This window comes from Manduca sexta, unplaced genomic scaffold, assembly GCF_014839805.1.
Source record: "Manduca sexta isolate Smith_Timp_Sample1 unplaced genomic scaffold, JHU_Msex_v1.0 HiC_scaffold_2328, whole genome shotgun sequence".
Lineage (NCBI taxonomy): Eukaryota > Metazoa > Arthropoda > Insecta > Lepidoptera > Sphingidae > Manduca > Manduca sexta.
In genome coordinates this window covers 1-23,146 of record NW_023593281.1, presented here as the reverse complement: position 1 = coordinate 23,146, position 23,146 = coordinate 1, and the positions used below count along the sequence as shown (strand labels likewise).

At 35.4% G+C, this 23,146-nt stretch overlaps 1 protein-coding gene across 1 annotated transcript; it reads right to left on the bottom strand.

Annotated features, from left to right (window-relative positions):
• Window positions 1–212: 212 nt before the first annotated feature.
• LOC115440701 lies at window positions 213–14,582 on the bottom strand (the record flags this gene model as incomplete). The annotated part of the gene is given in 7 exon segments (XM_037445923.1): window positions 213–1,023; window positions 10,815–10,949; window positions 10,952–10,966; window positions 12,892–13,092; window positions 13,095–13,122; window positions 13,552–13,714; window positions 14,422–14,582. Coding segments are annotated over 7 exon segments (1,437 nt in total), but the record flags the coding sequence as incomplete, so codon positions are not given.
• Between the last annotated feature and the right edge of the window lie 8,564 nt (window positions 14,583–23,146).

Here is a 23,146-nt window from a genome sequence, read left to right as displayed (position 1 = left end):
GGTCCAATAAGTTTTGTAATTGACAAAGTCATTATTAAGTGTCAAAATTAATCTTTCATATATTTATTAGTATTTTTTAATTGAAGTTATTTTCCTCATAAAAATCCGTCGATTACTTAACGTGACGTACGTATTTAGTTTAATTACAATTTTGTTATATTATATATTATTTACAAAAGGAAAATTATACTTAGCTTTCGTAGATAATGTTATATACAATTTGGATCTACGGTAAATAGTCAGTCAACGTCAAGTCATCACATACCTCAAGTCAGTCAAGTCAGTCGTATCACACTTGAACGATCTTGTTCCCGCGAAGAATGTACTTCACGTCTTTCCTTCTATTCTGTTCTGTAGTGTGTGGCGGTTGTGTTGTCGTGGTTGTTGTGGTAGTGGAAGTTGTAGTGGATGAGGACGTGGTGAAAAGTGGGTCTGGTAACAGCTCCGCAGGTAGCACCCCTATTTCATTATCATGTACTACAGGAGTGGAAACGAAAGGAACCTGTCCTTTTTTCAACATTTTAGCATAACTCTCTAATCGAGTGAATTGTGGCACCTCTTCGATAGACCTTTCGTTTTGATTGAGGTAAACCTGAACCTTCTTCAAATTATTCCTGATCTTTTGCATTTTCTCAGGAGTGAGACCTTTAGAATGCGTCACTACCGCATGTTTGGAAATACTATAATCGAAAGGCGGGTGCGTGTTTCTTGGATCATAATCAGAGTATGCGTCGACCATAGCTGGTTCGCCGTAGGAGTTCACGGCTCCCCAGCCCATGGGCTTGAATTCTGGGACTGGTTGTGGAGGAGGTGGGGGCTGGTTCACTAAAGGTTCCTCATGGTACGAAGGAGCTGTGGAGAAAGTGTTTTTGATGGCGCTGTACACTGAGTGGAGGATGGAGGATGGTGGTTCTATGGGTGTGTGTCCTGTTTTTGTTGTGTCCCAGCCGTCGCTTGGAGTCCCGTCGCCCAACGGCGCCAGTAAAAGAAGCCCGGCGTGCACCCCGTTCAGTTTACCATGGCCTGTCTCAAAAAGTCAGTCATTACGTCATCACGTCAGTTTTGTGCAAGTTCTTGTTTGTTTTTAACTGCATTTATTTGTTCATGTTTGCGTGAAATTTTCTTGAAATAAACAACAGCAATTACAATATGAGCTAATTAAAAACAAAAACATATTTTTGTTAAATTCTCTGAAGACATCAGTCGTCATCAAAATCTGATGTTAGTAAAGTGTGTTACAAATTATCACAAATTCAACATTGCGTTACATCACGTCATATCAGTGATGTATAATATTAAATACAACAGAATACTATGCATCATTTCTGCCAGTCGTACTACCTTCACAATTAAAGAGGTACCCATGATGTGGAGATAGTTTTTCGACTAAGTAAATATCACGCAGCGTTAAAAACCGCTGACGGTCGTCAGGGTACCTCTACAATTAGGGAATGGTAGTGAAAATTGGCTGTGCACGTATGAATAATAAAAGGTACCTAAATGATGGTAATGGTATGGTATTTGTCGTCTCATTGCTCTTTTTTGAGGTTGTCCTAAAAGGTAAAATAGAAATGTAAATGAAAGAATATTTTGTAGTAGATAACAGCACAACGGAAAAGAATTATGTTTGCTCAAGAAATATATATTTATCATGGTTTAGGAAATGATTTTATGGAACTTATGGTAATGATGCATACAGATTAAATTTAAATAGATTTAAGTTTACAAAAAATTGAACAATTGTTTAATATTGAGTCCTAGTAGTATGGATTTATGTCATACATTTCTCATAAAGTATATTATATTAATTTATAGAGTAAGTGAAATATTTTTTTACCCTGTTTAGACCAGCTGATTTTAGATTCAATATGGAAAGTACCCTTTAGAAGTATAACTGTTTGTAAAAAATATTATAAGTTATTTATCCCTAAGAAGATATTAAAATGTATTGGTTTTTCACACAATTAATTTCTTAAATTAAAAATTATATTCATCACGTTATTTACCATTTGGAGTGAATCAAATATAGAAAAAACCGTAACAAGGTAAAAATATGGTTTAGTTGATGTTCCCTATATCTGAGATTTTCGATAAATAATACTTTGGTTACTTGACATTATTTTTAAAATATTTATAAAAGTCTAAGTCAATGAAGGCAATCTGTTGTCGGCTCTTGCATCAGTAGCAGCTAGGGTGTTATTAAAAAAATATTTTAAAAGTATCAGAAGTGAGTAAACAAAAAAACATTCACGTCGAATAACCTCCTCCTTTTTTTGAAGTCGGTTAAAAATGAACGCGGACGTATGAAGCGACATTATTGTAAATATATGACAACGCTCCCATAAATAAAGATAAAAAACGTAGAAGTTATATTCGGATGTATTTTGCATCAATTATGATCACTACAATTCACTACATAAATGACGTAATACCACGATAAGTTCCAAACAGTGCCAATTCTCTCACTTAGCTGAATAATTGTTGCACAACTCTTCAAAATAATATTCTTTAGGTTCCATTGTGTTATTCTATTCTGAGTGAAACAAGTCGAGCGTGAATCACCTAAGAATAGTTTTTTGTTGCTACTTCTTAGCCTGTAATATCACATTGGTCTGGGTTTAAATGGAAGCTGAATAATTAACATCTTCGTCGTGGTTTTATGCGAAATTTGATAACTTTTTTTTTTATAGATATTACACACACTCACGCATTTTAAATTTAAAGGGGTAGACGGCGGCGCTACTGATGCATCCGCTTTTTACTGTGCATGTTACGTCCCATGATGTGATAGGGGGCGACCCTATCGTCATATAAAGGATAAATTCCAGACTCCGGGCTGATACTGAGCAGAAATACTCAATATCACTTTTCATGACCCAAGGATCGAACCCAAAACCTCAGCACTGCAGTTGTGCCGTCATACAACTACGCCACCGAGGCAATCAAAAATTCGATAAATTATTAAATTCATAGAAATTCAATCATCTCTACTTTTATTCGGATTATCGATTATCCAGCCAGTTTTATTCGTGCCATATACATAATTATGGAAATCGTCGAAAATACTCTTTTAAACTACAATTTCAGCATAATTTCATATATGGACATAGCCTATCGGATTAGGTGTAGTGGCAGTGGGCACATAGCTCGCAGAACTGATGGCCAATGGGGCAAGAAGGTTCTGGAATGGAGGCCACGAACTAGCAAGCGCAGCGTCGGACATCCACCCACGAGGTGGACAGATGACCCAATAAAAGTCGCAGGATACGGGTCACTTCCAATAGGTCGATCTGAAAATCTTTGAGGGAGGCCCATGTTCAGCAGTAGACATGCTGCGGCTGATGATGATAATTTCAACGAAAATGAATATTTAATAGTCACAATTTCCTTACAGTCCAAAACAAACACACTGTTTTCTCTCTAAACATACTAATGCTTCAAGTATTACGTTTATGCACACATTATATAACCGTGAAGATACTTAATGCTGCCAGGTATGTACTTGAATATTTGCTAGGGTCCCAAAGGTAAATACGTTTAGCAAGTTTAGCTTGTAAATAGTAAGATGGCTGATGAATATTCAACAATAAAACGTATGGGGCATTATTTATATGATTGTTATAATATTATAGTCATTTTATTATTCTAACTGTAACTTTATAGAGGTTATTGTTTTGTACAATAATTAATTGCTATGTATTGTGGTTTTTAGTTTTAAACCATTCAATGTTAATTGAACTATAAAATCATTTTATTATACTAATCGTTTTCAATCCCCGTGATTATATCAAATTACTACACAATAAAGCTGAAGTAACAACACTGAATAGAAAATAGAAAAAAAATAATAAATACAATTAATTGGGGAACAAGCCCCCGGATACGTCATCTTAATCGGGACCTGTCCGATAAAAATGGCGTGAAAGTGAGTACGAATGTGTGTTTCCGAATGCAGTTTTTATCCGCGCCCTGCACCCGTTGAAAGTAGTCTTGCAAGACTAGTAGCAGTGTCGACAATGTCAAAAACCCCTGACGGAGGTTCGTTGACCTTAATTACGATACTATATTTACAGATAAAACGTAGTTACCGCAGTTTCACGATTCGAATTCGATATATTGTTTACAAAAGTTTTAGTTGATATATTGGGTTTTGAAGACTTTTACTTACTGACAGTAATCTATACACATTAAAAACAAAGACCCCTTTTCTTTCTGTCTGTATCTTCTTAAAATCTACTGAACGGAATTTTATGCAATTTGGTATAGAGATAATCCAAACGAATACCCTGGTTCACTATTACGAGGTCCTATGTTAATTTTAATCTATATCCAAAAATATTGGCCCACATGTCAAAAAGATATTACAATCTAACTCGTATTTGTAGACTCAATGTTGCTGTTTAAAAGAAGGCCTCAAAACAATAATAATAATATAAATAATAATATCAGCCCTGTATTATATACTTGCCCACTGCTGAGCACGGGCCTCCTCTACTACTGAGAGTAGTACTAGGCCTTAGTCCACCACGCTGGCCTAGTGCGGATTGGTAGACTTCACACACCTTCGAAATTCCTATAGAGAACTTCTCAGGTATGCAGGTTTCCTCACGATGTTTTCCTTCACCGTTAAAGCACCTCTGATTTTTCTATTTTTTTAGAAAAATCAGAGGTGTGTGCCCTTGGGATTTGAACCTGCGGACATTCGTCTCGGCAGACCGTTCCACAACCAACTAGGCTATCGCCGCTTACAACAATATTAAAATCAAAAAATAGCTATCACATTTATAAATTACCAAATAACGGAAGATATTATTCGAAAGCGTACAGGATCTGAGTAAGAGAAGTTATTACTTGAATGCAAATGAAGCCGGAATTGTTGTTACGTGTATTAAATACTACTTTTCTCGGATCAAACCTTGTAACCGCGGCAATGTAAATGTCATTGGAACAACTTGGTTTAATAGAGTTGATATTATTCTGTGTCAGAGAACTTGCATCAGTCTAGATCTCAATAAACACATTGGGTTTGTTTTAAATAAGGTCTTTAATCATGTTTTTTATAAATCGTGTTTCGATTTCATTACAATTTTAGCATCGAATGCGAATTTAAAAACATCGAATAAATAAATAAAGTTTGTTTACCATAGAATGAGTTTGGATTATTTAATGTTTTAAATGATACTCAAATCATTTTATAAGTAAACATTTGCATAACGATTTAAGGATAATTTATTTTATCACGAAAGTGGAACACTATATTTTATAATTATCAGCTTTTGTTCGCGACTTCGTCCGGGTGAAAGAGTTTTTCCGGATAAAATCCCGCTATCGATATATTTTTTCCGAGTTGTAGTCTATATCGTTCTTAAAGTCTCAAACTATCTCCATACCAATTTTTATCAAAATCCGTTCGGTAGTTTTTGAGTTAATCGCGTTCGAACATGTGGACGAATCGACGGAATTCATTATATAAGGAAAAAGAAATGGGAAACATTAAATAATTTAAAGTTAATAATTTGTATTCAATATGTGTTGCTAAGAGGCGATAGCCTAGTCGGGTGTGGAACGGATTGCCGAGACGAATGTCCGCAGGTTCAAATCTCAAGGGCATACACCTCCGACTTTTCTAAAAAAATCATGTGTGCATTCTTTGTGAATTTATCGTTCGCTTTAACGGTGAAGGAAAACATCGTGAGGAAACCTGCACATCTGAGAAGTTCTCAGTAGGAATTTCGAAGGTGTGTGTAGTCTACCAATCCGCACTAGGCCAGCGTGGTGGACTAAGGCCTAATCCCTCTCAGTAGTAGAGGCCCGTGCTCAGCAGTGGGCAAGTATATAATACAGGGCTGATATTATTATTATTATGTGTTACTAAATACTCAGATATTGACACATTGCTGACCTACTTACTAGTGAAATCGACCACACACCCTTCCCCATTGATAAAATGTTTAATCTCGTTTCTTTTAATTACGACTGGTCTTCCATAATTTTATTTTCCCTTTACCATTTCACAGAATCATGTATAATTTATATTTCTCCGACATAATCTAGGTTAGTAAAGGCTGTTTTTGTAAAGTACTATGCGGTAACTGGCCGGTATTATGAAATAAAGTTTAGATCTATTATATAACCTAATAAATAATGACCCGAGGCCGCTCTCGGCTCGCTTTACTATCTCAGACGTGAGCTTCCTTGTAGAAATTTAGATCTAGATGTTAAATAACAAGTTAAAGTGAATTGTATTCAAATGCGGTTTTACTATTAAAATGAAATTCCAGTGTACAATTTTTTACACGTTATAATTGTTGATAATAATTCAGTTAATTCCAAAGCGGAATTAGCTAAAATAATTTATATTTTATTGCTTTGAATGACGAGACGAGCTTGGCGTTCGCCTGATGGTAAGCGATACGACCACCCATAAACAGTAGAAACACTATCCAACACCTTGAATTACAAAGTATTGTTTGCTATTCCACTGCGCTCGCCATCCTGAGACATGAGATGTTAAGTCTTATTATGTCCAGTAGTTACACTGGCTACAATGTCTTTCGAACTGGAACACAACATTGACTTTACACTGTTGCTTGGCAGCAGATATAAACATTGCGGTGGTATGTACCCAGGCGGACTCTTACATATGAGAGACCTACCATCAGTATATATTTAATAATGGCAGTACATGAGATATAGAAATATTGCTATTTCTAACATCAACGACCTATTAAGCAGGAAGTGTCTAGAAAAGTATAGCCTAGATAATATTACACGTATTAGATTTACTATATATAACATATCTGCAAGTAGATTCACATGAATCTCGCATTTCAAGCGGACGCAGTCGTCGAACTAGATTGACTGGTTTCCGTGACATAATGCACTTTCACTACATCAAACAAAATATCAATGCAGGTGCTACGCTTTATACAATAGTCTTAGGCTTCCTGAAAATCGTTAGGTAACCGATCGTGCCCATTTAATTTGCTTCCTACATCTAAGTAGGTTGGTTCTGATTAGATTGTTTTGTATTTATCGATTTAAGTGACGCAATGTTTTCATATTATTTTTATTCATAAATTAAATCATACATCGAACATTAAACGCAACATAATTGTATCACGCCTATTTAATTGTTATTGCAATTTGAAATCCACAAAAATCCTTAAAATTATGAATCACTGTCGTGTGTATGCAATGACTTGACTTTTAGTTTGCTTACAACTAAACGCCGCAGTGAAACACAAAACCTTTCACGTAAGAATTCTTAAAAGTAATGCAAATTCTTGCTCGCTGATGAACATATACATAACACAATAAAGCTCTTTGCTCCTGTTTACAGTGCTCTTGAAATCGCGCATTGGAAAAAGCTACAGTTGAACCTCACAGCAGATATACTCACCTTCGCAACACCGAAATGCAACATTGCAAGAAAATGACAGGGCGAGTCCACATGTAATTTGTTTTGAATCATTTCATCACCAACACGATAGTTTCCGTTTGAAAAGGAAAGTTATGCAAATGCCGAATAGATGTTTACTACTTAGTTATAAACGTGTAAACCAGGTCGACGAATGACAACCTTCGGAAGCCAAGATAAGAGAGGAGGCTCTTGCGAATTTACATTGGACCCGTATTGCAATCATTTGGAAGTATCTTTAGCTGCCAGCAAAAAATATACAGACAAAAAAATCCAGAAACCGAGCGAAGTTGAAAAAGAACACGGAGCATTTTGAAAATATACAGCCAGGATCCACAGAGCATATACACCGCACCGGTCTTGGAAGAAGCACTTGAAACAAGAAGATCACCAAAGCGGTGATGAAGAGTTACCGAAGTAACAGACATTCCAGAGAAATGCAAGAAGGGATTCCAATCAGGCAGACTTGATAGAAATAATGCTTGACGCATATCTTACCAAATTTCATTGATTAGATCGTAATATCGATAATATAATTCTTCAGAAGGCCACGGCATCGGCTCAACGTCGTCAACATTAACCGAGGACATCACTATCATCTCTGAAAAAAGAAAGTCGAACATTTGACATAATGATCTCATGCCGTTATTAGCATTGTTTATGATGGGTTAAAGGTTTCTGCAATTAGACATTATTTTAGAACAATCATGCGAGTTTCGGATAATTTTGTGAAAAAATATGCTGTTGTATTGCAGTTTGACAATTTTGTCTAATTTTATGCAATTAAAAATGTATTTTAAATAGTCAATACAGTACAACGAGCGTCTACGATTTTTAAAAAGTACATTGTATCTTATTATATAAAGACAACATTATATTTCGATTACAGTTAAACTTTGTGGCTGACTGTGCTAAATACTGTTACTTCCATACTGACACGAAAACATTAAAAACCTGATGAATATTCAATACGATTACAACATACGCATACCGAAGCTTTACTTTGCTGCATTATATGGACACAAGCAACCGTAAAATTGAGACGAATGGAACAGTTTACGACCATCTTATTGTTACAACTTACAACGGGCCTGACTAACATCCGTCTGAGGTAAACCTTGATGCTTTTGCTGCTAGAGTTTGAATTATAAATAGCCACATTGACATACTTGTTATAAAATACAAGTATTGTACCGTGAACATCAGAACCACAAATCATACCAAACTAGTACCAAACGTGTTGATAAACAACGCGCCTACTTAAACAAAAAAACACCTAGCATTCTTAGAGTAGAGTGATCTTCGGATTTTTTCACAGCAGATTTATAGCGTGCATACACAGGCTATTTTTATTGGCACATTTACAATAAAAATATTAAATTAAACACATCGTCATCAGCTACATAAAGTCCACTGCTGAACTCAGGCCTTCTCCAAAGACGTCCAGACGGAACTGTCAAAAGCGGCCTACATCCAGCGTGTTCCTACGATCTTTGTCAAGTCATCTGTCAACCTCACAGAGTGGCCATCCAACGCTGCGCTTGTCCGTGGTCTCCACTTTTTGCTAATTTATTTGATGTATCAATATTATTGATACATTTAATTTTGATATAATTAAGTAAATCATTGCCACAATATGCCAATTTCAACTCGACGCAATGCATGTGTAACAAAAAACTACTGACATTTAGCCAAAATGTACCCTAAAGGTATGTTACATAAAAAATGTTCTCATGCTTGGTGGTGCGCAGCTGCGTCGAACTTTGACCATCGTTACGCAATATGTGGCCTACTTAACTTACTTTTACTTTTAGAATGTCCGTTCAAAACAAAAATAAAATCGACTTTAATAACATCTTCGAAATGAATGGTGTCGAAGTTCTATGCGGTATTTATTGTATAGTGTTAATGATCTCTCGCCAATCGGTCCTTTATTATTGAAAATTTACTTTCAATTATTTTGAAGATGGTGTCTCTTCATCATACATTGTAGCCAGTATAACTTTTGGACATTATAATACCAGCCCTGTATTATACTGTTCCAGTGTAGGGCACGAGCCTCCTCTACTACTGAGAGGGATTAGGCCTTAGTCCACCACGCTGGCCTAGTGCGGATTGGTAGACTTCACACACCCTCGAAAATTCCTACAGAGAATTTCTCAGGTATGCCAGTTTCCTCACATTGTTTTTCTTCACCGTTGTAGCAAGCGATAATTCACAAAGAATGCACACATCATATTTAGAGAAAAGTCAGAGGTGTGTGCCCTTGGGACTTGAACCTGCATACATTTGTCTCGGCAGTCCGTTCCACAACCAACTGGGCTATCGCCGCTTTTGGACATGATAAGACTTAATATCTCATGTCTAAGCATGGCGAGCACGGTGGAATACCAAACAATACTTTGTAATTTAAGGTGTTTCTACTGTTTATCGGCGGTCGTATCTCGTATCATCTGGCGAACGAGTAGCGAAGCTCGTCTCGTCATTCAAAGCAAAAAAAACATCGTGTTTCCGTCTGATGAAGGTATTCATTAGACCCCTCAGTACATTGGCAACTTGGTCTATATTTTGGAGCATCCTCCTTTTGGTATTTTCCCTACTATAAGTCGACTAGTGAGCGGTTATTTTCTCTGATCAGTCGACACTAACTGACCCGCTTACTAGCTTGCAGTTTTGTTATGTATTCATTGTAAATGAAATTATAATATGTACATTTTCATATAATATTCTTTTATTACAATGACAAATGTCAATCATACAATTTACTTTTTAGTGACCATAGAGTGGCCACGAACACAACAAGTTTGTTCTCTTTAGTAAAACAAAAAGTAAAAATACGTTCTAGAATGTGAACCTGTTTATTATCATAGTCGACCAAGACGTCTCGTAGACAATGAGTTGTGTAACAGTCAGTTATCGACATCCATTCAGTTAGGTTATATAAGTTGACATTACAATTTAGCTTCTAAGTGGCACGAATCGTAATGACATTGTTTGTTTTTTGTGTTTGTTCCACTTTCGTCGGATTTTCTCCTTATTTACTTGGTGTGAGTTATATTCCATTATTCAAATGTTGCTTTTTATGGATATGTGGAAATATACATATATAAAGTTATTAAAAACGGTAACTTTATAGTTTTGTGTATGAGTTTAAGACATACTGATGTTAGAATTCTTTTTTATAAATTCAATAGTTTTAACATTTTGAATAACTATTCAATAAATGATCATAATCGTAAGTACGAAATTTTTCGATATTATTTTGACCTTACAATAATTGAATACGACTCATATTAAAACAGTATTAAACAATTATTTTTTTTCAATTGTGCTGTTATCTATCTAAAATAACTTTTTTATTATTTTTATAATATTGTATTGTTTTATGACTTACCGTCTAACTGTGATGGGTATTTATGCGCGGCGAATCCCGTGGGAGCAGCAGGGGCGGTGTGAGAGTAGTGCGCGGGGGCTGTTGGAGCCCCGTATGCGCTGGGGGGTCCGTATTCTAAGTGGGAAGTCGGTGGGGACCGTACACTGCGGTTGCTGAAATTAATTGTTTTGTGTTATGCGCTGTTCATGTGATTAATAAAATATGCTTGTCAAGCCTTGTCAAAGCATCATAAATTCAAATGTTAATAATATATTTAGCTTGGCATGCATGGCTTTGCATGAATTTGCTGGATTGTGTTTTTGCCGATTCGGAAGTGGCTGCTATCATATTTATATTATGTTCTATATTTTTTGATATTTTTAGCACAAATCATTGGATACAATTTTATTATAATCAAATCTTTTCATTGAAAACAGTGTTAAAAATATTTTCATTTTACGCATAGATGTCTATCAAGTATATATTAGCTAACTTTCATTTAATCGTTTATTATCATTAAAATGAAATTTGCCAAAAATGCAATTATAAAAAATATATTGAAAATTTCAAAATTGCAAACCACTAAACAATTAAATGGAATATTTGGCTATTCAAATTTTCATAAAAATAAAAATGTTCGAATTTCGAACACGGTGGTATTCTACATTCAAATGACGTAAGCTTGTGAAACTGGGACGGATCTAGGAAAACCCGCTTGCTATCGGGGCACGTGGATTTGTTCCGTCATTGCGAAATACCGAATGTGTCATAATTATTTCTAAACTGATAAGGGAGGAAGTTAGTCTATTTAGAGTGATATTTTTATTTATAGTCATGACTGTGAAATATATTAAATGAGAAACATGAAGATAAAAGAGTGGAATCTATTTTATATAAAATAAACTAAAATCGCCTTGACTTTGTAGAACATAATTTTATATGTAATTTTTATCCGTTATGTAAAACATTAATGAATTATACACGTAGACCTTCCTTGTGAAGCTCTCCCGTCCATTGGTGAGATCTCTATGAAAATCTGTTTAGTAGTTTTTTCTTTCCTAGTCTATTTTAAAATATGTGAGAAAGGTTTCGTTCTTCAAATTATCCCTATTTTTACCAAGTCCATTTTTACGATAATTGCTTGTGGAATACTATACTTTATAAAACTTAATATAGTCTCAACAATAATACGATAATTAATAAACTTAACCTATAAATTTAAGAAATCGGACATAAACAAAATATTTAATAATGATTTCTTATGTTTACGTAATGTTAGATAAAAGACATTGCAATAAAAGCCCCGTGACCATGAAGTCTGCAGCCCTCGAAACGTCGGCAGAAAATTATAACATAAAAAACGCGATAGAATCCAGATTTTTTTTTATAAGTAAACTCAATCTTCCGCATCGATAGTATTCTTACAGTACCCATCAATATTATGTAAACAAATTTGAAAGACAAAAAAAGCATTACGTAATTTCCTCATCGACTTGCATTAACACACGGTTATACGAGCATTAATAAAGTCTCGTAACACGCCGGATATGAGATTGTCGCGATACTTGAAAGATAAAGTTATGCAAAACAAAACATGACTTAATGAGCCTCTTTTAACGTTTAAGTTTGCTTAATTACTGTAGACTTATAGTTTGAACTATTTTTGAAATAGAGTAATCATTAATGGATTTTTAAACTGAAGATTTTTTGGAACTCATGTATGTATCTGCTGTCAAAAAAACAATAATGGACTTTATTTCTTCGCCAACACGGTTACTCTCCAAAGGCTGCCGGCAACCTCTTAGTTGTTGACGGATAATAAATAAAATAGTTATGAATAAACAAGGCTGAATTATCTCTCCTTTCTTTAATTAGTAAAAAAACTAAATCTAACTATTGCAGAAACAGGATATTTTTTTAAAAAAGACCAAGCACTATCTACAACGCCAATTATAAAAAAAAAACATGAGTAAACATCACATGCCGAAACATCACATTCTATCAATGGACAGATACCCAATAATGTAATTATATTGATTGCATTAACAAAGACCTATTTATAAATTAAAGACTACTATAAAGCTGAAGAAATACTAACCCACAGGCTTCTTCTCACTAAGTGCGGCTGAGCTGACAATCTTCTTTCCCAGATTGCTGACAGCATCTCCCTTAACAGCAATCACTTTACCCAAGGTGCTCGCGAGAGCCCCACCGCCTTTGATCAGCTGTCCTTTGAGGATCGTCACCCCTCCAGTTATGGCTTTAACAGCTTGGAACAGCGTGTAAAGGATGGACTTTTCAAACCCCAGTAGTCGTACTTTTCGCCTTGCTGCAAAATTATTAAGCTTTGTGAATATAATTATAGAGAAGATTAATTATGAAAATCCGTATTCAGATAAGGAATAAAATCTCAATGAATCATAAAGGAGGTAACTGGGTGCGGACTGCTTTCACGAGGTCGATCTGGGACTCTTTGGGCCCGTGTTCAGCAAATGGCATCCGGTGGCTGATGAGAATGATGAATCATAAATATCTGAACAATTCACAACCATATTATTGAGTACATATTGTATAATGTACACTGTCCGTTAATGTAACTTTCTAAGATAACTACGAAATAAATGAAATCATGACGATATTTTGAGATGACGAGAATTAACGATTGAGTCATCGTCATGCAGCAAAAGGGGCAAAATAGTTCTCGAGTGGAGACCACGTTTTACAGGTAACTTGACAATAATTGATGGTAAATAATTACTGGTTCATAAGAGTATCCAGTGTGTTCACCGCCACCACCAGTCTTGCTTGATGCTGACGCGATGAACGCTGAGGCTTGACCCAACAGTCCAACTTTACTCTGCAGCCCTGAAGATGCTTTTGACACCACTGACGTCAGCGCTTGGGCTGATGACCGCTTGGTTCTAAAACAAACGAGATTGTGAAGATCTAGTGTTTGAATTATGTATATATATATATTCAGTGTAAATATATTCCTTTTTAAAGTCTCTTAGGGAGAAGGAAATAAATTGTTTTTGTCTTTAAAAACAGCAGCAAAGAAAAAACGATTGATCAGGGTTAATTAATAAAATGCTGCTATTTTGATTTATTTATAGGTCGATAAAGATCTATAATTTTGAACACAACCTTCGACATCGCCACCTTTCACAACTTTCTTTTATGTGTTGAATTCTGTATATTGTTTTCATTATATCATACTGTTTCTTTGATTTCCACATAGTTGTTAGTAAGACATAATATTTTTTTCTGTAATACTAAAAGGTTCATCCACGATACTCTAGTTACGAGTGGAACAGACTGCCGAGACGAATGTCCGGAGGTTCAAAACACAAGGGTACGCACTTCTGACTTTTCTAAAAAGTTATGTGTGTATTCTTTGTGAATTGTGGCGTGCTTTACCGGTAAAGGAAAATATCGTGAGGAAAGCTTGCCAATCCGCACTAGATCAGGGTGGTTGAACAAGGCCTAATCCCTCTCACTGATAGAGAAGGCTCATGCCTAGCAGTGGGACAGTATACAATATAGAGCTGATATTATTATTATAATAGGTTAATTATTGTAGTCAACTTTAAAGATTTTATATGCTACTAAAATTGCTTTATAAATATACCTCATGATCTCCTCAGCTGCAAGTCCCTCTGCCAATGCTTCTAGCTGTTGCGGCGACATCCGACTGATGGCTGCCATGTCAATGATGTCCAGGTACAAGGGTTCGGAGCTTGGTGCTGGCGCGCCCATACACGCCGCCATGCAAGCCACGCAGATCCACACCTGAAGAAGAGAAAAGAGAACTTGAGATATATAGACCTTAACTTCACAGGATCATTTCTATAGTAAGCTCTTCCCGAGAACTTTACACAATGCTGGTGGTATGATATATTAAGGAGTATTCATCGCCATTTTAGGTATATTCCAATCCCGAACAACTCATATTAAATCCAACGGAAAAACACATTTGTAATATAATATCGGGAATTGAATCTAAAACCAGATAGAGTCCAAGTACACCATTTAATTAATGTGATTATGTACTAACACTATTGTACAATAAGTGCACCTTGGTACCGTTTTCCGAGTAACCGCGACAATAGCATTAATTATGTCAATAATTATAAAATTCAATGGTGTCTTACGGACTTGGATGTCATTTTCAGTTATTTCTCTTGTTTACGAATACGAATCTATAATCTATCAATACATATTATAAAACGAAGTCCCCTTTTCTGTCTGTCTATATGTTATCGATTTTATCAAAATTTACTGAACGGATTTTTATGAAATTTGGTATGGATTTGGTATGGCATTGAGACCCTGGGTAGGTTATAGGCTACTTTCTATACTGGGAAAATATATAGGCGATACTTTCCCGGAAAACTCCTTCACGCGGGTGAAGCCGCGAGCAGAAGCTAAAAAAATTATAATAAAGTTCTTCGGGTGGTAGGATATACCTTATATCCGCTCGCATAGCGACCACCGTACACAAGGTGTTAAAACCCGCTATAGCAACCCATGTAAGTGTGTCGCATTCCATAATCAGCCTGTGTATATCCGGTTCCAACAGACCGGCATAGTTGTGTCTACTGTCGAGGGGTAATCATCTCTCGTCAGTGGACATTCTATCGGACCCCACTCCACTTACCATCAGATGCTGTGGGCTCACTGTCGTGCCCGAATAATCACATTATAATTAAAAAAAAAAAATATTTGAAGGTTTTGACAGGCAAAATTTACTGTCTGAAATTACTCATTTGAAATATTTATTACAGTCTAATTAATTAATTATCTAATAATGTATAACTAATGATTGTATACTAAACTTTTCTACTATATATCATAATTCTAACGAATACCTTTTTACCAGAGTTCGTGTATTACATATCGTTATGACTGATTAAGAAATACGTATTGTCCTATGACCTTGCAAAGAACAATGAGAAGATAAATGTTACTTTTAACGAATAGAAAGTGTGACAACTGCATTGGAACAATGAATCCCATCGATCGTTGGGAAAATCGATTCATTGCCAACTCGCGACACGTGAACTCGATCAAGTTTTTTCCGAATAGTCAAGATATACTAAAAGCACTGTATATAGCCTTATGTGTGATAACTAAAGGCCGGATTATATGCATTCGCATATTTATATATATATTTCCATATTAACATATGCAATTGCATATTTAAATTATTCTCATCGCTAATAGCAGCAGCTTAGTATGTCGATTTTGAAAAAAAGAACTTAGCTTACTTTTATTTTTGTTCCTAAAACTTATCGTTTAGTGTTGCATATTTTGCCACTTTTCGTGCATATTTCATACATAATTGCATGCATATATCAAGCTTTTTATGTTGCATATCCCGTTGATAACGTGATATTAATCAGCAGCATACTCGCAGCTCGGCCTGTGTAAAAAAGTTTTCCAGGATAAAACTCATGCTTTATAATTTCCTGGGATAAAAAGTAGCTTATACTACTCGAGTAATATAGCTTCTTATTAGTGACAAAGATTTCAAAATCGGTTGAGTAGCTCCTAAGATTAGCGCATTCAAATAAACTCTTCATATATTGGTAGAGATTAGCCAGTGATCTAATCACTGTTTTGTATTTTATTTCTCACGTTAAGAGATGGATCATTGATAAGGATAAATACTGTTTTTTTATATTACGTGTAATATTTTGGTTAGCAGGATGTTGGTTGAAAGTAGAGTACCACTCACGCCATTAATACGTATGTTTAGCCAATATTTGGTAGAAAATAGATGATCATTGTAATCTAGTTATACCGCGATCATACGAAACGTCACCATTTAAGGTGACAAATAGCTTCATACTTGCACATACTATATAACTGCCGTATTAAATTTTGGACTCACAAGATATTTTGAAAAACAAAACTCTTATTAATTGTAGCAAAATTAGTACCTAACGTCTTTAAATACTCCGCGGCACGTGATGTCTCACTCAACCATTAAAACATTGCTTGTAAAAATTTCCTCTACAATTTTATAGCATAATAAACTCATTTAAATACAAACTACATAAAACACACTTTCATTTACGATAAACCCTTAATGTACCCAGTCACATATTACACAACACGGTTAAATAATTCGGTGAATAAAAGGTTATTGAATAATGTCCAATGGATGCCTGGTGAGTTGACCGAGCCTTGGCAGTGAAAAGCGAAAGTTTTTACCGACGCTGTCGCAACGCCTTGCTTCCGCTTACAAGGGCCATGAAATGAGCAGTTTGTATGTTAACATAAATTAATTTTGTAGATCCCATTCGATAGGCTAATTTATCATTATTGGTACACGTGAGGAGAATGGGTACCCTGGTTATACTTAGCGTACCCCTTCGGCGATAAAAGCGTGATGTATGTATGTAATTCCGTGGATATTAGTTTACTGGATTTTTAAATATGTATTAAGTTTGGTTTTAAGATTTTTTGTATAGTTATACTTAGTAATATTTTTAATAGTTATAATTTTAAAATAATTCTCTACACACAAGTTTTTAACAAAGATTATTACTTAGCAAATGCTATAAAATAATAAATATTTTATTCATCTTACGGATGAATCAAAACTTTTTGAATAAAACTTTACTTTTTACTTTATATTTGTTTTGGGTAAAAACGAATTACCAAAATAACTTTTTCGATAAAATTGCACAATATTTATAATTATTATACTCTGCCGTAACGTAGCTTTAAATATCATAATAATATAATGCTTAATGCTCAGATTTTAATTAACATGACTAATATAAAGATATAATGTTACTTATGCGTTATGAAATGTGGATTGAATCATATTATATACTTAATGAATGTAATATTTAGTTAGGATTGTATATTTTGTTATTATTTCCTTACATGTAATCATTTTTGTATAAGCGTGTTAATAAAGTAGTCAATGATGAAACAATCGTATTTAATTACAATGATAACGAAACGTCCGGAGAAAATAATAATATAAAAACCGCGATATAACTTGATTGACTGGTCTCTCATATGTGTGAGTCCGCTTAGATAGGTACCACCGCAATGTCTATTTCTGCCGCTAAGCAACAATGTGTTGTCACTGGTGTGTTCCGGTTTGACGGACATTGTTGTCGGTGTAACTACTGAATATAATGTGACTTAACATCTCACGTCTGAGGATGGCGAGCGCAGTGGAATACCAAATAATACTTTGTAATTCAAGGTTGGATGGTGTTTCTACTGTTTATGGGCGGTCGTATTGTTTACCATCAGGCGAACGGCAATCTCGTCTCTTCATTCAAAGCAAAAAAAATCCGTAAAATAGTTTTATATCAATGTCTAAGATTCGCGTAAACATAAATCATTATTCTATAATTTTATTAACAAAAATTGTTCATAAGCTGTCCGTCTATTTCGTGGCCTCTTAGATTTAACGTTGATTGCTGCTCATAAAAATACCGTTCCAGACGCATTTGCAAGTAATTGCCTCGTTGTCTTATGCTAATTTTATGGCACAAAATAAGCTGTCCTGATATATTAGTATTCGCCCAGCTATCGAACACCGTACCCAAGCTGTAAAACCCCCTATAGGCGCCCACGTAAGTGTCACGTTCAGCTATATGTGTGTTTCGAAAAAGCATAATTGTGTTAACTAGCGAGGTAAAAGGAAAGATCATCTCTCGTCAGTTAAGACTATTTGAAACCCCTCTTCTTATCGTCCGGTACCGTGGGATCTCTTTGCCATGCCATTATAAAAAAAAAACGGGAAGAGAAGGATGCTTACATGTAAGTAATTATACATGCAGAATGCAGATACACAGGTCCGGGTTTACGTCCGGTTGGCTGCGTAATTTCTGAAGTGTTATGTATTTTTTGTTCAACTAGTGCGTCCTCTCCGTAATGACATATGGAGCCGAGACGTGGACACTGACTGTGGGGCTAATCCACATGCTTAAAGTCTCTCAACGTGCTAAGAAAAGAGCTGTGCTTGGAGTATCTCTGAAGGACAAATTCGGAACGAAGTGACCCTTCAATGAACCAAGGTTATCGACATAGTTCTGGAAGGTATTAGGTTGAAATGGCAATGGGCTGGCCAGACATGTCGTAGAACAGATAACCGCTGTAGTAAGCGTGTTCTGGAGTGGAGACTGCGTCTTGTCCCACGCTACATTTGCCAGACGGCGAGATCACTTACACAAGAGGGCCGGCAGCGACTGGATGCATAAAGCAGTAGACCGGGCTCTGCGGCGTACCTTGGGAGAGGCCTATGTCCAGCAGTGGACTGCAACGGGCTAATGATGATGATGATGATGTTTTTTTGTATATTCAATTATAATATTTTTATGGAGTATATTGTCATGAAATTTAGTCAATTTTATTTGCGATAATATCTGTCTGTGCCTAGTCCAATGGGATAGGGGTATATTTCATACGTTCCTATGAATTACCGATATATGAGCTATGTTTTGATAAACAATGACTAGTTTCTACGGGAATTATTCTACAATTGGGTTTATATATTTTATATAATTCCCTATTGTTGTTTATGAACAAATTATCCTCATTTTATTTCCAGGTTATACATATGGTGTCTGAGTACTAATTAGCCGTTGTGATGAAAGGAATGATGTAACCATTACGTTCACATAAACACTATAAAATCCATGGTATTTCCATTCTACGTCTCCCATATTTAATCGTTATTATGTATTATTCATTAATAAATAATATTCATTAATGCGTTATGGTGCATGTTTTGATTAATTAATTATATTTTACTAAGAAAGTCGACTTTGTATTCCTCCCAATTTCATATGTTCCTCCCAATTTCATATGTAAGGACCTAATATATCATAATCTTTTTAGGTAAAATTTCCAATAATCCCGAAAGATAAATAAAAGTGGAACCATGAATAATTATCTAATTTACTAACATGAAATTTTTTATCCTATTTTTGGAACATAGTAATAATTAACATAGAGCCTAAAAGTGGAACAATGAATTATGATTTTTCTAATTTACTAAAATATTTATTTTATCTTATTTTCGGAATATAAGTTTAATTAACGTAGAAATAATTATTTGTAAATCATGTTGTAAAAAAATATGAATGTATTTATACTGTTGGTGAAAACAGAGTCTTGTAATACTGAGCCAGCGAGTTGCAAGTAGTCAAGTCGTAAACTGTCATTAATTATAACCTTAGTGATTTGATAGATGCTATCAAAGCCTAACTTATGCACTTCTGTTTAAATCATTAAGAAAAAACAGTAATCTAATCAAGTAGTAATTATACATCACATTAATGTGGCACGAAATTTCATTTAAGATCTGTTTGTAAATTGTATTACGTAAGTTCCGATTAATTTTCCCTGCTAACTGACATTAATAATATAAGCCCTATATTATATACTGTCCCTTTGGTGGGCATGGGCCTCAATCCTCATCTACCACTGAGAGTTTGGGCCTTAGTCCACCACGCTGGCCTAGTGCGTATTGGTAGACTTCACACACCCTCAAAATACCTATAGAGTACTCTCAAGTATGTAAGTTTCCTCACGATGTTTTCCTTCATCGTTAAAGCAAGCTATATGTCACAAAGAATAGACACCTAATTTAAAAAAAGTCAGAGGTGAGTGCCCTTGGAATTTGAACCTGCGGACATTCGTCTCGGCAGTCCGTTTCACACCCAAATAGGTTATAGTCATTATTATTATAATTTATCATATGATTTTAAAAATATATAATTTCAGAGATTGCCTGAATTTATAAAACTGCCAGCCCTAAAATTATTACCCTATATATTTCATTACGTAATAATTGTTTGTCATAATGGTCATTACATTACTAAGCACGACGTCATATATAAAATTCCGTACCGAACAAAGTGCAGAGTAAAATACTAATTACATGAATTCCCTAAAGACCATCACACGTAAGCGATTTCAGGTAAAGCCCATGCCCTAGACTGGAATACGTTATGCAAATGTTCTTAGTGTTGCTTTCGGTTTAGTGTAGCGAATATCACTTCTAGTGACGCTTTTTTCTATCAAATATGGGGTCGGTGCAACAGACTTGCATGAGAGATTTAAATTAGTTTTTGATCAGCCACCGGCGTAACGTCAACGTAGAGCGTAACGTGCTAATTCTTGTGCCTTCGGTCTCCACAACGAATGCACGCTCTTGCACGGGGGGACTTTATCGCTGACTTGAAATACAGTAAAGTGCGTATGCCTCATGAATGCAAATTAACATTAAGCCTTATAAGGAACATGTCCCCTCTTTCTCCACTCCGCCCATCCTAAAGAAGGTTCCCATCCTTCCCCACACTTTCTCCCCAAATTATTCCAGTCTCTCATTCGCAGGTTTCCTAGTTTCCCGTAGACTACAGAGTCCCTTACAAAAAAAACTACCGGAGCTCGAGTGCCGGTTTAATATATGCTGGCCATCCCGTTCCATGGCTATATACGCCGTCAACTACTTGACTAACATGACTGTTCCAGGGTCCATCACAGATCAAACTTCATCGCACGTAACGACAGATGCATTGAAGTCATTTTCGCGTGACATTCAAATACTGGTTCTTAGGTTAGTACCGCAATAAGTATTAGGAAACAGTTCCACTCCTCAATTCACTCATAAAAATATGACACGTAGCAATCTGTATGTCCGCTGGTGCGTTATATGCCGGCTTCCGTTAGTAAACATTTTTTTAACTAATGAATGAGTTTGGAAACCTTTGCGTAACCGTTTCGCAACGGTTTTTTTATGAATTGTTTAGAATTTCGGCTTATGAGCCGTGAAGTGTTGTGTAGTTTTTATTTATGTTTGGTAATGTATGTGTGCAGTAATCTTTCTAATACAAAAGTCTTTGAAGATGTTTGTATGGAAATTGTTAATGTTTATGGAACGAAGCTTAACTTTAATGTTCATTTATGCCATGGGGAGCGTTGATCTTCTTCCCCACCTCCTGTATGAGATATGGAACAGTGGTTACAACGCCAACTGTTGGGTAAGCGTGTAATTATGCATTATATTTTTAGTGAAACTAGTTGTTTTCTTATTGGATCACATACAATTCCTTTTGATGTCCACGATACAGGCATAGCCTAGTGTAAACATCGTTGCTAATTGGTATAATTTGTGTAACTTTTTGAAAAATAAATTTATTTCTTTCTGATATTAACAATGAAATATTTTTGTTTGATCCTGTCAAATCTATGAAGTCATCGACAGTATTTCATAACTTTATTTATAAAGGAATAGAAAGCTAACATGACGCAAAGGAAATCCGGAATTCAGCTTTACAGGAACAAGCATCTTGTTACTAAGATAAATAACGTTAGACCAGTCTGTTAGTTTGCATTGGTTGTTAATTATAGAAATAAACCCAACCAATTGCAGATTTTACATCAGCATTTGAGTGTCCTACGTTGAGTTATTTGTACACGTATACTCCACGATCCAAAATTCAAAGTCCAGTTAGTGTAAGTTTACTAACGAAACTAGCGATTTGCTCGCATGATGGTAAGCTCCTTGCTTGTTCTTGAAGAATGATGATACCTGCTTGCTTAGCTAAAGGTCTACTACAACGTCTTTGAAACCAGAACACAAGACTACATACACTGCCGCTTGGTGGTAATAGACATTACGGTGGTACATACCCAGGAAGCACCTCGTATAAAATCTGCTGGTGGTAGGATATATTTTATATCCGCCCGGATAGCGACCATCGTACACAAGTTGTTAAAACTCGCAATAGTGGCCCGCGTAAGTGTGTCGCGTTTTGGGATCGGTCTGTGTATATCCGATTCCAACAGGCCGGCATAATTGTGTCGACTGCTGAGAAGTAATTATTTCTCGTCAGTCGATAGTCTGTTGGATATTGTTGGCCGTGCGAGTATAAAAAAAAACCACTGAAATAACTATAGGAGTAAATATGAATCACTAAAATCACTATTTTGCATTGAACTCCAACCATCACAAACATGATTATGAATCATTAGATGTCTAGTATCGTATCGTTCGGTAATTGCCAAATTTTGCAATTTTAAACAAAATTTTACGGTTCTACCGGATGTGATGACCGTAGGAACAAGGATTATTGTTTGGTTCGTCAATTTAAACAACCCAAGTTTGTGTATAATATGGTATATTTGAGCGAATATAACAAATGGGAAAGTTAGTGAAAATATTTAGATAATTGTTAGAAGTAAATGCAGAAACACTTATAAAGCTGCGTTTAATTTTTGTAGATCCGTTTGCATATTTGCAAGTTTATGAAACATATATTCTTTTAGGATGGTAAATATGTTATATGCAAAATAAATGGATAATTAAATTGTTT